The sequence below is a fragment of the Ruditapes philippinarum genome, unplaced genomic scaffold, assembly GCF_026571515.1.
Source record: "Ruditapes philippinarum isolate M1 unplaced genomic scaffold, ASM2657151v2 ctg8415_1_1_1_1, whole genome shotgun sequence".
NCBI lineage: Eukaryota > Metazoa > Mollusca > Bivalvia > Venerida > Veneridae > Ruditapes > Ruditapes philippinarum.
In genome coordinates this window covers 64,023-77,205 of record NW_026860538.1, presented here as the reverse complement: position 1 = coordinate 77,205, position 13,183 = coordinate 64,023, and the positions used below count along the sequence as shown (strand labels likewise).

Below are 13,183 nucleotides of genomic sequence, written 5' to 3'. Positions count from 1 at the left end.
AAATATGTTAAATTTAAGTAGTTTATGTAAAGATTATTGAATAACCCTAGATTTACCTTACATAGTATATGTATTTTATGCATTTGAACACGAACCGTGCATTATTCTACAACAATGCACTCAAATTTGATAACTTTTTCCTCATCAACGTCTACTTTCTACGGAAGCATGGAGAGGACATAGTCGATTTATTTTAATAATCTGTGGGAACAACTTATTTGTCGAAGTATTTTTTATTAATCTGTGGGAACAACATGTTTTGTGAGAAAAATCTTTTTTTATTCTGTGGGAACAACATATTTTGTGAGAAAAATCTTTTTTTATTCTGTGGGAACAACATATTTTGTGAGAAAAATCTTTTTTTAATCTGTGGGAACAACTTATTTTGTGAGATTTTTTTTTTTATTCTGTGGGAACAAACTATTTTCTGCTATATTTTTTTCAATATCTTGTTCCCTCAAGATAATAAGTTGTGCGAACAAATTAATTATGTTGTTCCCACAACATAATTCAACCAATCAAATTCTTGCATCTTGTTGTCAGAAAAATGGATAGAGATGTTTAAATTAAACAGTATTTTGAAATTGGTGTTTGAAGTATCAGGTATATTCAAAACATAATTAATTTGTTCGCACAACTTATTATCTTGAGGGAACAAGATATTGAAAAATATCGCAGAAAAATAGTTTGTTCCAACAGAGTAAAAAAAAGATTTTTCTCACAAAATAAGTTGTTCCCACAGAATATTTTTTTTTTACTCAAATTAAGTTGTTCCCACAGAATAAAAAAAGATTTTTCTCACAAAATATGTTGTTCCCACAGAATAAAAAAAAGATTTTTCTCACAAAATATGTTGTTCCCACAGAATAAATTTTTTTTTTTTACTCAAATTAAGTTGTTCCCACAGAATAAAAAAAGATTTTTCTCACAAAATATGTTGTTCCCACAGAATAAAAAAAGATTTTTCTCACAAAATATGTTGTTCCCACAGAATAAAAAAAGATTTTTCTCACAAAACATGTTGTTCCCACAGATTAATAACAAATATTTCGACAAATAAGTTGTTCCCACAGATTATTAAAATAAATCGACTATGTCCTCTCCATGCTTCCGTAACTTTCCTATATTGGTTGGCCTTTTTAATCAACTTATATAATTAAAAGGTATGAAAAATCAGATTTAATCTGAAGATCATTCTTGTGTAATTTAGTGGGAATTAGTGTTCTCTAGGAGATGAAAATATACGTCCTGGAGGATTAAACAAAAATATTATTTTCATATATCATTTGTAGCATTGTCTTTTTTGCACAAACAGGGTCTCAACATCTTCAAATTTATTTCATAAATAGTATCGTATTACTTTTGGGAATATAGTACCAAATCAGTGGTGTTCAGCCTTTAAAAAACATTTAAAGCGTTTATATGATTGTGAAAATTAAAAACATTTGATTCAAGCGTTTATTGATCCTGATGTGTCACGTATTTATTTTACTTTGATTATTTTTGTATTTTATAGGACAATTTCATATGTTTGCGGGAATTTATTATGTAGTTTTAATCTTCAATTATATTTACATTGCTGAGAAAGTTTTGTCGTATTAAGTCAAAGCAGTAAGCTGTAAAACATCGAAATATTTTAGATGTAATATTTCGGATACATCATTTTCGGATATTTCTTGATTTTAAATACATAATAAGTTAATAACTGGGGCATAATTGTTGCGTTAAGAATAATCCAAGTTGCACCAATAGTATAGCCAATGGCACCGATGGCTGACAATTTACTCTGAACGGATTTAATCATACTTTTTGTGACATGACAATAAAATAAACATTGACCAGTAATAATAGTAATATACATGTATCCACATACTGCCAGTTTTCAATCACAACCACTTTTCAATCATCCCTAGAAATTTTTTATTTTTGACCTTATTTGTCATGTAACCAAATTGTAAGCACATCTTGTATTCACCTTGACTAAATTTATCAGCAGCAAATTGAGCAATGTCAATTATGGCGCTAAAAAAGAAAACGCTAGCATTTTAGTTCAAAATATGTAAAATGTGTGTTTTCCACTAATCCTTTATTTACCCAGTTACAAATCGCAATAATTTTCTAAAAATAATTGATTTAAAGACTCAGTTTTTTGTCAGTCTGCAGAAATGGATATTAAGTTGGACAACTGTTTCAATATCATGAAGTTATAATGTATACTGCACTTCAAAAGCTGTAATTTTAATACGTACATATTTTACCATACAGTTCTTAATTGGAAGGTAATACATCAGTAAAGTAACAGTCACTTAACCAAGGAAAAACATTCTCTGTGATAACTTTTCAGTAAGCATTCACTAGAATGGGGTCATATAGACCCTAAGATCCTAAAAATTTCACAAGAACATGCTTTTTCTGTTATGCAAATTGAAATGTACATCCATACCCCAATTGTGACAGCTTTACAACTGCAAATAGATATCTGATTGAAAAATGGCCGTATAATTAGGTTAAAATTGTTTATTACCATTTATCTGAAGTTGAGTTTGTCAAAATTTCTCCAAAATACAGAACTACCGGTATGTGCGGATCTAGTAAAAGTCGGTGGCGTCTTTGATGTTTATTGGCACAAAATTTAATACAGATTAAAAATTCATTTAAACAGAATCATTTAAAAACGACAAAAGAATGTAAAATTCATCTGTTTTAGCGATCGTATATTTTTATAGTTTTGCGTACTTACCACGTTAATATCAAAGACTTTTTCAAAATTAAAACTGACAATTTCTATAAGTGCTAATTATTGCCTTGCCTGGGTTCCCATATTTACTCGATTATGTCAAGTAATCTTGTGAACTCAATCGAGTAGACTACAATGATCAAGCGTGTATAATTATGCGACCGACATTTGTGACAGTAAATTGAGGACATATAATCGAGTTTCTTTCAAGTTTCTTACATATTGCAAATGGATTTAATCTGTCAATAACCTGTATGTATATACGTCCATTTCACGTAAATCAGCTGGAAAAGAGCCGACGAATGTTTGTAATATATAGAACACAGACAGGGTAAGAAGTATTCGCTGGGATAAAATTTCGTCGGATCTTAAATTCGTGGATTGACCTACCCACGAAAACCACGAAAATTCGTGCCCCACGAATAATAATGATTTTACAGTATCTTCTGGTGTATAATATATATGACCTACTGGTCTGATATAAGAATAGCCCATTATAGTAATTAGGAACTTCAATTTATCAACAACAGTGATCTGTGATTACATGTGTTGCCTGATAATAGCATGTAGCTGGAGACACAAAAATCATTAACAGGCCAAAGCGCGGTTTTTATTCAAGGGCCATAACTCAGCCAAAATCATTCAACTGGAAAACTCAGTAATATATGTGCAAGTTCTTGAGGTACTGATCAATCCTGTAAAGTTTCAGTGAAATTGATCAGTGGTAAAAGAGGAGTAGTCTGGGGCTATTTTATTAAAAATAAAAATCATAAAAGGGTCATAACTCTGACAAAAATCATTAAACTGGATAATGCCAATGATATTCACAAATAGACTTGGTAATTCATTGGTGATCATTTGTGTAAAGTTTGGATGAAATTGCACCAGTTATTCCTGAGGAGTAGTCTGGACAAGTTTTGAGGCAGATGGACAAACGGACAGACAGGCAGACTACTGAGCAGTGATCCCTATTATATATCGCGGCTACTCAGTTATAACTAATTATATTTTAACATTGTATGACAATTTTTATGTGGAACAGTTTATATTTTGTTAACTGATTGAAAAGTGGTTGTGAAATTTTGAAGAACAGGAAAATGGGTCAGTAATGATTTGTCCTTGATTCATAGTAATAATTCAAGTAAAATTTTAAAAATTGGTGCATTTCTTAGCTGAAATGATAATATTCGCAAATTGAAAGAGAATTTTTTTTATATATAATTTCACTGTCAGTTATTGTTGAAAAATCTGTTAGCTGATCGGAAAGAGGCAGTATGGGGATATATATAAAGTAGACGGACGTTTCACTATTGGGACGGTTCACACCAAGACGTTTCACTCCCAAATGTTTATACCAAACATTTTCTGATACTTGTGATAAATTATACTAAAATATACCTTAAATTTAAAAAAAAAGATGAATTAAAAAAAACTTAAACAATGTATCCATTTAAACAAAGATCATTTACAGAATTTTTTATTAATAATTTACTAATAATATGAAAACAAGAACTATAGATAAATTTCTTTGTCATATCAGGCTCCATGTTTTTTTTTGTTACTAGAAAACTTCATAGTAAATTTCATCATTATTTTTTTTGTTAAATCAACATTCTAATCAATGTAACAATTATCTCAAACACAGAAAAAACACAGATGAAATAGATATAGATTTAATCAGAGCTTAGACACACATATATATAATATCTGTATCTGTATCTGTATCAACCGATATGTGTCTAAGAACTGTAAAGACCGCAAAAAAATGACTGAATTTATAACAACGCGTAGGAATACAACTAAATCAGTGACCCGAAAAATACAAATACCTAAAAAATGACCCAACAGATTAACCAATAAAAATTTCTGTATTGTATCGGTAATTAATAGATTTTAGATAAATCGAAAATACTCTAACTTAGTGAGCGATACATTTTATTTCTATAAAAATACTATTAACTGTACTGGTAGTGATTTTGATATTCAAATATGTCTTTGTTGTTCATAAAAATTTTCACTTTTATGTTATTGAATTATCTTTGTAATCCTACAAGTGGCTATACTCTGAATGCACCCAATAAATAGGTCACATAACTGCCAACAAGATAATTGGTTTTATGTTGGTGTCTAATTGACAGCCCATCAATTGATATGCTTAGTTTAACTTTAAGTTTTTGTTCTTGCATAAATGCCGTTATTATAAAAAAAAGACATTCATAAAATTTCATAAAAGCATGTTAAGACCATTTAAATAGAAAAAGAATTTTATATGCCAGCTGGCTTTATAATATGTATAGTTCTCTTGTTTACACTGCTTACTTTTCACAAGATCAACAAGACAAGATGGCAGCGTATGTGCCTGACTTGATGAAACATTTTATTACTTTAAAAATATATTTATTATATGTAGCAGACAACTTAAACACTGTAATGTAGAGAATATTATACCTACAGAAATAATAACCTTAAGACGTGAAATTTTGCTAAATTGTATTACTTGTTTTCTGATAGAAAGAAGAAAGTTTTAGTTTTCTAAAATTATCAAGTTGTAATGCAAATAGGAGTTTGTATTTTTGTTTTACAGGGAGTATGAAATACATGTCTACAACTAAATGAATACAGTTGGTCTGGCAACGCTGTTCAGAATGGGGTGTATTTGTGGTAAAGAAAGCATCACCATTAATAATCGAAGATTTTACATAAGGTCTAGACTTGGAGAAGGGTAAGCTATCAAAATTATAAAGACTTTTATCATGTATTTTAAGATTTCTTTGCTTTAAGTAGGTTGTTTTGGCCCACATATTTTTTTTGTGGGGGGGGGGGGGGCAGGGAGGGACATGTGTCTTGGTCCACCACGTGGAAACTGAGAACAAGTTAAGAAACACATGTTCATATGTATCTAAGAAACTAGAAATTAGCTAAAATGTGAATTGAAAATCACTTAGTGTAACCCAATTTTATGAATTACCAGCAATTGAGAATGAATCATTCCATTTATATGACATGTCAACAGAAAGATGTATTATTTATTTATATTTCACAGTGGATTCAGTGTAGTGGACCTACTAGAAGATGCGAGAAATCATACAATGTATGCTATGAAGAGAATAACATGCCATGATAAGAAAGATGAACAAGTGGCCATGCGTGAGGTGGAAATCATGAAATCTACTAAGCACAGTAACCTTGTGCTATTGATTGAATATGCTATGATCACTGTTGGTCAGCATGTGCAATCTCACGAGCCTATCACAGAAACACTAATTGTGATGCCATTTTACAAAGTAAGTTAGGTTTTTTTTAGTCTCACAATGTACAATTTAAATTATTTTACTAAAGTTGTGATTGTAATGCTATCTTATGTTACAGCATTACTTTTGTCTGGTGCGTTACTAGCTTTTACTATCTTGTCACAAAATATCTTAACATATTTGCTTTGTTGGAAACTACAATGTACATGTACAAAAAGAGTGAAGTATTTTGAATTATTTTGAATGGAAATACATAACAAATAATAACCAAATATCTGTTTCTAGAGGCATGTTACTTTAAATCAGCACCTAGTTTTCATCAAAATGTATTAAAAAGTAAAATTTTGTGAAGTGATCAAAGACAGAAACTTACACATTGCAAACATCGCAAAAACCAATAAAAGGTCAAAATATGCATACATTATAAGCCCTTAATTTGTTAGTCACACAGTAGAAATATGGTGATAAATACTGCAAAATAAGTCTTTAGTTGCTCACAACATGTAAATTATTTTTTAAATCTCGAATCTTTTTGCTTTTCTTAAATTTTAGTACATTTTTCTCAAGTTTGATTTTCTTGAAATATTTTGGCTCATCTGGAGACCTGGTATGCAGTTTTATTAGGCTCCATTATATCCATGTCAACATCACCAATATAGCTAGGGATATATTTCCACAAAATGTATGTTAAGTCAGTCAATTCTTATCCAAACTTGTCTTATTTTGTACTTTGGATTTTCCAAACATTTTTAATTTTGAAAAGACAGAGAAAATCTATTTATTGAGATTTCAAGAGATAATTATTATGTACATACATGTATGTAAAATTTTGAATATGAGTTTATATATCATATTGTTGTTTTTTGCCAATATAGAGAGGCACTGTCCAAGATAGAATCGAGTCACTCAGTCGAAAATCAGATAAAATGAAGGAAGAAGATATATGGCCGGTGTTTCTTGGAGTCTGTAAAGCCCTGAAAGCTCTACATAGTCACAATCCGCCATATGCTCACAGGTAATGAGCCTTCTATTTGATAGTAACACCTCAGGGTTGTGCATTTCAAATGCAGGAAGTATATTGGTTGCATTTTATAAGGTGTGAAATAAAGACAGATAATGTGTGACATTGATGGTTCTATTCACTGCCATATGAACATTTCTGTGATTGTGACACACTTCAATCCCTGCCTTGAACCAACCAGTACTGAACAATGAGACTCAGTGTACAGTAAAGTTTCTTGGTCAAGAAAACAACGGCTTGCCCCTGATAGGGTTTGAACCAACTAAGCCAGCAATTCCAGATTTCTAGTCTGACATATGTCTGATGCGTTTACCACTCAACTATGCAATCAGATACATATATTTCTTGTCAGACTTCCATCAAACTTAACCCAGAAAAATGAAAAGTTTGCCACAATCACATTTTAAAATACTGTCCTGTACTTATCATCTTATGATACTTGATTCAGTCTATGTGACATGAATCCTCACTTTAGATTTAATATATTTTTGTACATTTATATAATATACAGAGATTTGAAGCCAGGTAACATAATGATTGGTGATAATGGTGAAGCAATTCTTATGGACTTGGGCTCGGCAGTGAAAGCAAGAGTTGAAATCAAATCAAGATCTGAAGCCATAGCTTTACAGGTTGGTCCACTTATTATGCCTCGGTATGTTTTATTATAGCACGGCTGAGATTTTAGTTTTAAATTTTTGGCCTATAGATTTGCCCTTGTCAGTTTAGACATGAGAATGTGGATATATTATTCCTTTTCTATTTCAAGAATCTATCATGTGGAAATTTTACAATCCACAAATTTTCACTGTGTTTATGTGCTGGTTAAATATATATGTAGTCATATTGTAAACTTTAGAAATAAATATTGTTTAAACTAAAGTTTTTCCCATTTTCTGCCTGAGTCTCTGAGTAAGTTTTAGACAAGAAAGTAAATGTCCAATGTAAATTTGTGTAAAGTGAAAATTGACCATATTATATTCAAAGACTTGCATTTCTAGGATGAAGCCGCCGAGCGATCTTCAATGTTATTCCGTCCACCAGAGCTGTTTAATGTTGAGCCAGGAACCAGTGTGGACGAGAGAACAGATATATGGGTGAGAGTTTGGTTTATGGTTCCCTGTTTTTAAAATGTTGATAATTTATTCTTCAAATGATAACTGCATTTTATTTTTGAATTATAGCATATTAATCGTCACCATAGAGCAATAACTGGTTAACCCCAATTAAAGTTAGGAGTTAACCCATTACTGCACTAAGGTGACAAATTTTCTTCTTTTTCCCTTTTATTTATTGGGATTGTTTTTAAATGCATATTTGATTAATGTAATTCAGTAGATACAAATGTAGAAAGTTAAGCATTCTGACCTATAATAATCAAGATTGTAAGACTTCATGTGTTTTACAAATTACAAGTTTAAATTTTGTAATTATAGAAAATAATTGGTCTACAATGTGTACAATGTTTTTATGCCCCCGCCATGTAATGGCCGGGGCATATAGTGTTACCCTGTTCCGTCCTTCCGTCCTTCCGTCATTCCGTCCTTCCGTCATTCCGTCCTTCCGTCATTCTGTCATTCCGTCATCATCGGTTTCCGTTCATTATCTTAGTAACGGTTGCAGATATTCAACTCAAATTTGGCATATGGATATGTCATGAGAAAATACAGGTCAAGTTCGAATTTGGTCATGGTTCGATGATTTTTGGCAGAGTTATGCCCCTTTTACTTTGAAAATAATATGAAATTTTCAGTTTCCGTTCATTATCTCCCCAACGGTACAACACATTCAAATCAAATTTGACATATGGATATGTCATCAGAAAATACAGGTTCAAGTTCGAATTTGGTCCATGGTTCGAATGATTTTTGGCAGAGCTATGCCCCTTTTACTTTGAAAATAATATGAAATTTTTCAGTTTCCGTTCATTATCTCCCCAACGGCTACAACACATTCAACTTCAAATTTGACATATGGATATGTCATGAGAAAATACAGGTCAAGTTTGAATTTGGTCATGTTCTATGATTTTTGGCAGAGTTATGCTCCTTTTACTTTGAAAATAATATGAAATTTTCAGTTTCTGTTTATTATCTCCCCAACAGTACAACACATTCAACTCAAATTTCACATATGGATATGTTTTGGAATGCCCAGGCCCAGTTCGAATTTGGTCATGGTTCAATGATTTTTGGTAGAGTATGCCCTTTCACTTTGAAATAATATGAAATTTACAGTTTCTGTTCATTATCTACCCAACAGTGTTACATATTCAACTCAAATTTGACATATGGATATGTCAAAGGAATGGGCAGGTCAAGTTGGAATTTGGTCATGGTTCGATGATTTTTTGGCAGAGTTATGTCCTTTCACTTTGAAAATAATATAGATACATCTTAGGAATAAGCAGTTTAAGTTTGAATTTGGTCGTGGTTCAATGATTTTAGACAAACTTATCTTTCTTGAATATTGGAAAAAATTTGAACTTTCAGTTTCAGCACTCATACTTTTGTGGAAATGTATGTAGCCATTATTTTGGCTACAAATATGAAATATGCTATTTTCAAAAGGTTAAGACTGAATAATTTCAGTGCCTTGAACATTGTATGAAAATGGTTTGTGTAAACGTTGAAAAGTTTTAAGGGCTTTGAACTTAAAATGAAAACAATAATTTGTGCAAACAAATTTGGAACTAAATATTATAACATCTGAAATTTTGGCTGCATGCGGGGGCATCCGTGGCATGATGACACATTTCTAGTTTATTTACAATGTCATATGAGTAATTTTGCTGATTTTTATATGCATTAGCTGAGAGGCTTTTGGTCAAGGTTTTGTGGGGGGAGCTTTGTCTGTATGATACTAGGCTGACTTAATTCTAAACAACTACACAAGGCTTGACAATACGGATGATATCAAAGTTTAAAGGTGTTATTTCTTCATGTATATTTCAGTCATTGGGATGTACTCTGTATGCCATGGCATTCCTGGAGGCTCCATTTGAGCAAGCATATCAGAGAGGAGATAGTATAGCGTTGGCTGTGATGTCAGATAATATCAGAATTCCACAAAATACAGGGTAAATAATGGCAGACATAATAGTTATATGTAATGTTTATTTTATTTCTGCAAGATTTTATTTCTTATTTTCCAATTAAGACCGTACTACACTTAATATCTTAAATGGACACGTTCTTAAATGGACTTGTCCATTTTTTTCAGTCTGGACAAAACCATTCATCATTTATAGGGAAAGTTTCAGAATAAGTTCTGACTGAATTAACGAAGAGTATCAAACAGTGCAGATGATGATCAGACAACATAGATGTGCGGTCTGATCTTGGTCTGCACTGATCACATCGGTACATTCAGTTGCCCCAGGTTAAAGGTTTATGAATTTTGAATCTTTTTTTATAGGATTAGTTTTTCTTTAATAATCTTGTTTGGAAATAAGGTTACCTATAATATGTGTCAGTGGGATATTGATAGCAAAGAATGAACAAATGACAAGGCTACTTTAGAGCACCTATTACATTTTCAACCTGCTTGATTTGAGTAATTTACTAGAACTTGTCCCTGCTTTAAATAAGGCAAAGTCCATTGTGATGAAGGTTGGAATATTTCATTATCTGAAGTATGGCATTGTGCAATGAAATATTTAGTGCTTTGTCAGTATGCTCTGATATGCAGGCAGGAATTGGGGCAATACTGATGGTATAGTTTGTCCTTACATCATATAAACATCTTTAGGGTAATTGTTTGGAATTTGGGTTAATTGTCAGAATTAGACTGTATCTCAGTCTTATGTTTAAAGGTAATAAAAACAAGTTTTCTAAAGACTGTGCCTTAGGGTCTCAGTGCCCAAGTGGTTACGGTTGTTTACTAAGAATTACTTGCCCCATATCGCTTTTGGTTTGAATGCTGATAGGAACTTTAAATTCTTTCATGTGAGGAAGCTATCCCGTTAGTGTACAAAAGGCCAGTGGTTCTTCTCAGATACAATCTTCTACAAAATGTCTTTCTCCTTCAATAAGTCTGGAAAGATTATACTGTTCACAGGACTTAACCCCCTTCCCCCCCCCCCAAAAAAAAAAAAATAATAATAAAAAAATAAATAAAATAAGATAAATTATTTGAGTGTGTAATAATTTTTTACTTTTCAGATATTCCACTTCAATAGAGGAGACTATTCGTACCTGTATGGTAGTAAATCCTATGGAGAGACCTTTTATTGACCAAATCCTGAATAAAGCTCAAACTATGTGCAACAAAAATAGTGCAAATGCGTGACGAATACATGTACATGTATATGTAACCAAGAATTAGACTTTTGAACGAGGGGAAAATCCATCAGTGATATATACAGTGTATCACTCACTCTATATCATTCACTGGTGAAATTCATTTTGGTCAAAACACTAAAAATATAAATTAAGAGATAAGTTGTGGGTGTTATGTGAATTTGGAGTATGATTTGTTTCTAAGGAACAATTTTCAATACTAACATTATACTACATGCTTGAATAAGTATTTTGAAAAGTTTCATTTGCTGATGAGATATTTTTCATTTTTCACAGAAATCAAGAGTCAGTATGAATAATATCTTATATAGCTTATCTCATTAAGGCTGAATGGTTGCCAAATTTATATTTTAAACTAACAATTTCAATGCTATACATATTTGGAAATGGAAAAATATCATTTATAGTAATTTCATGATAGGAAATACAGTATGTGCTTTGTGAAAATGATATTGATCCTCATAATTGTTGCTGATATAATTTGGAGGATTTCATTTCCCATACTTGCAAATACAAATATGAAAGTAACTGTTGACTTACATGTAATTATTGGATATTTTTTGTATTCAAAATATAACGAAATGATAATAAATGGATCATTGCAGTTAGAATTGAAAAGCAAACTAATATTGCTAAGTCTAAGAAATCTGCATTACCGGCCTGGTTCTCTTTACTGGTCACATAATCAAGTCATTATGGCCTGCTGTAGGTCAGAAAGTTGACCCATATTCTGCCAATGGTGATTGTAATAGTTCCTGCAAAAGTTTGATTACAGACCCCCTGTAGTCATCCTGAACCAAGCTGTTTGAAATCCGTACTATACTTTTTTCTGAATTCAAGAAATTTAAATGATTTTAATATTTAATCAAACAGACAACAACTTCAGCAGATAATAAATTTTCCTAGCATGCAAAGGGTTTATTGCATTCTAATGCATATATTTATCACATAAACCCTGACATGGGAGTGTAATAAAACCATTTAATAAAAATGATATTGCACTAGTGTAATAACACTTTGATGTGACATCATTTGCATTATAATACAAACATTGTTAAAGCGTTCTAATGTTAGCATTACACTATATGCATGTCAATGAAAAATAACTCTTTTAGCTGTAAATCGTTCTAATTTTAGATATTTGATAAATAAAATTTTATATTTGTGTAGATTCAATACAAAATTTATTGAACTTGTTGAATAAATCAATATATGATTTTATTCAACTCGTTCAATAAATTTAGTATTAAATCCACACTCATTCAATAACCTCTATAGAATCTATATGTATTTTCCATTGAATCAGAAATTTTAGTCTGTCTTTCTATGTTTTATTTGGGACCAAATGGTTGTACATCTTATTTTAATTTACTTTTGTAAATGCATAATTGTTAATATTTGTTTATTTTGTGCAATAATAAATATATTATGTCATACATTCCATTTATTTGTTGTTTATCTTTTTTTTTAAATATCTTTAAATACAGTTTCTTGTGGTCACAACATAGTTACACATGTATATTTGTTTGTTTGTTTTTTGAATTGACATGAAATGCTTACTATGTATCTGCTGGCAGATGGTTTTCAATCCACACAAAAATGCCCTGTATAAAGAGGACATTAATAGTTTTCTCTACCTTGTAACTCCAAGCACTACCAATTCATTAATTCAGTACTACTTCTTTCTTTATTTCACAATTTATCTTGAACATTTGGTCATTTGTATCACACCACTCTGATTTAGTTGCTCACTGGTGAAGAAATTGGTTATTAGTTGTCAAGTTATCCAGGAAAGCCAGTTAGGTGGATTGACCGCCAAGATATTACCAAAAATGTGTTATGGTAAATAGGCGTAAAAAACCAACTGCCTTTA

The 13,183-nt window shown here is 31.2% G+C and overlaps 1 protein-coding gene across 1 annotated transcript; it reads left to right on the top strand.

Moving 5' to 3' along the window:
• Positions 1-1,386: 1,386 nt before the first annotated feature.
• Positions 1,387-12,748, top strand: LOC132760507 (serine/threonine-protein kinase 16-like). The gene is made up of 8 exons (XM_060752495.1): positions 1,387-1,479; positions 5,322-5,459; positions 5,781-6,021; positions 6,864-7,003; positions 7,521-7,641; positions 8,011-8,106; positions 9,964-10,088; positions 11,173-12,748. The coding sequence occupies exons 2-8, from the start codon at positions 5,350-5,352 to the stop codon at positions 11,297-11,299; spliced, it is 960 nt and encodes a 319-aa protein (XP_060608478.1). The 5' UTR covers positions 1,387-1,479; positions 5,322-5,349; the 3' UTR covers positions 11,300-12,748.
• Positions 12,749-13,183: the final 435 nt, after the last annotated feature.

Bases quoted from the DNA above. Each gene is read 5' to 3' on its own strand.
- LOC132760507 (XM_060752495.1), top strand. From the start codon at position 5,350: ATGAATACAGTTGGTCTGGCAACGCTGTTCAGAATGGGGTGTATTTGT. The intron at 7,004-7,520 runs GTAATGAGCCTT...TATAATATACAG, and splicing joins AATCCGCCATATGCTCACAG to AGATTTGAAGCCAGGTAACA. The intron at 8,107-9,963 runs GTGAGAGTTTGG...TGTATATTTCAG, and splicing joins ACGAGAGAACAGATATATGG to TCATTGGGATGTACTCTGTA.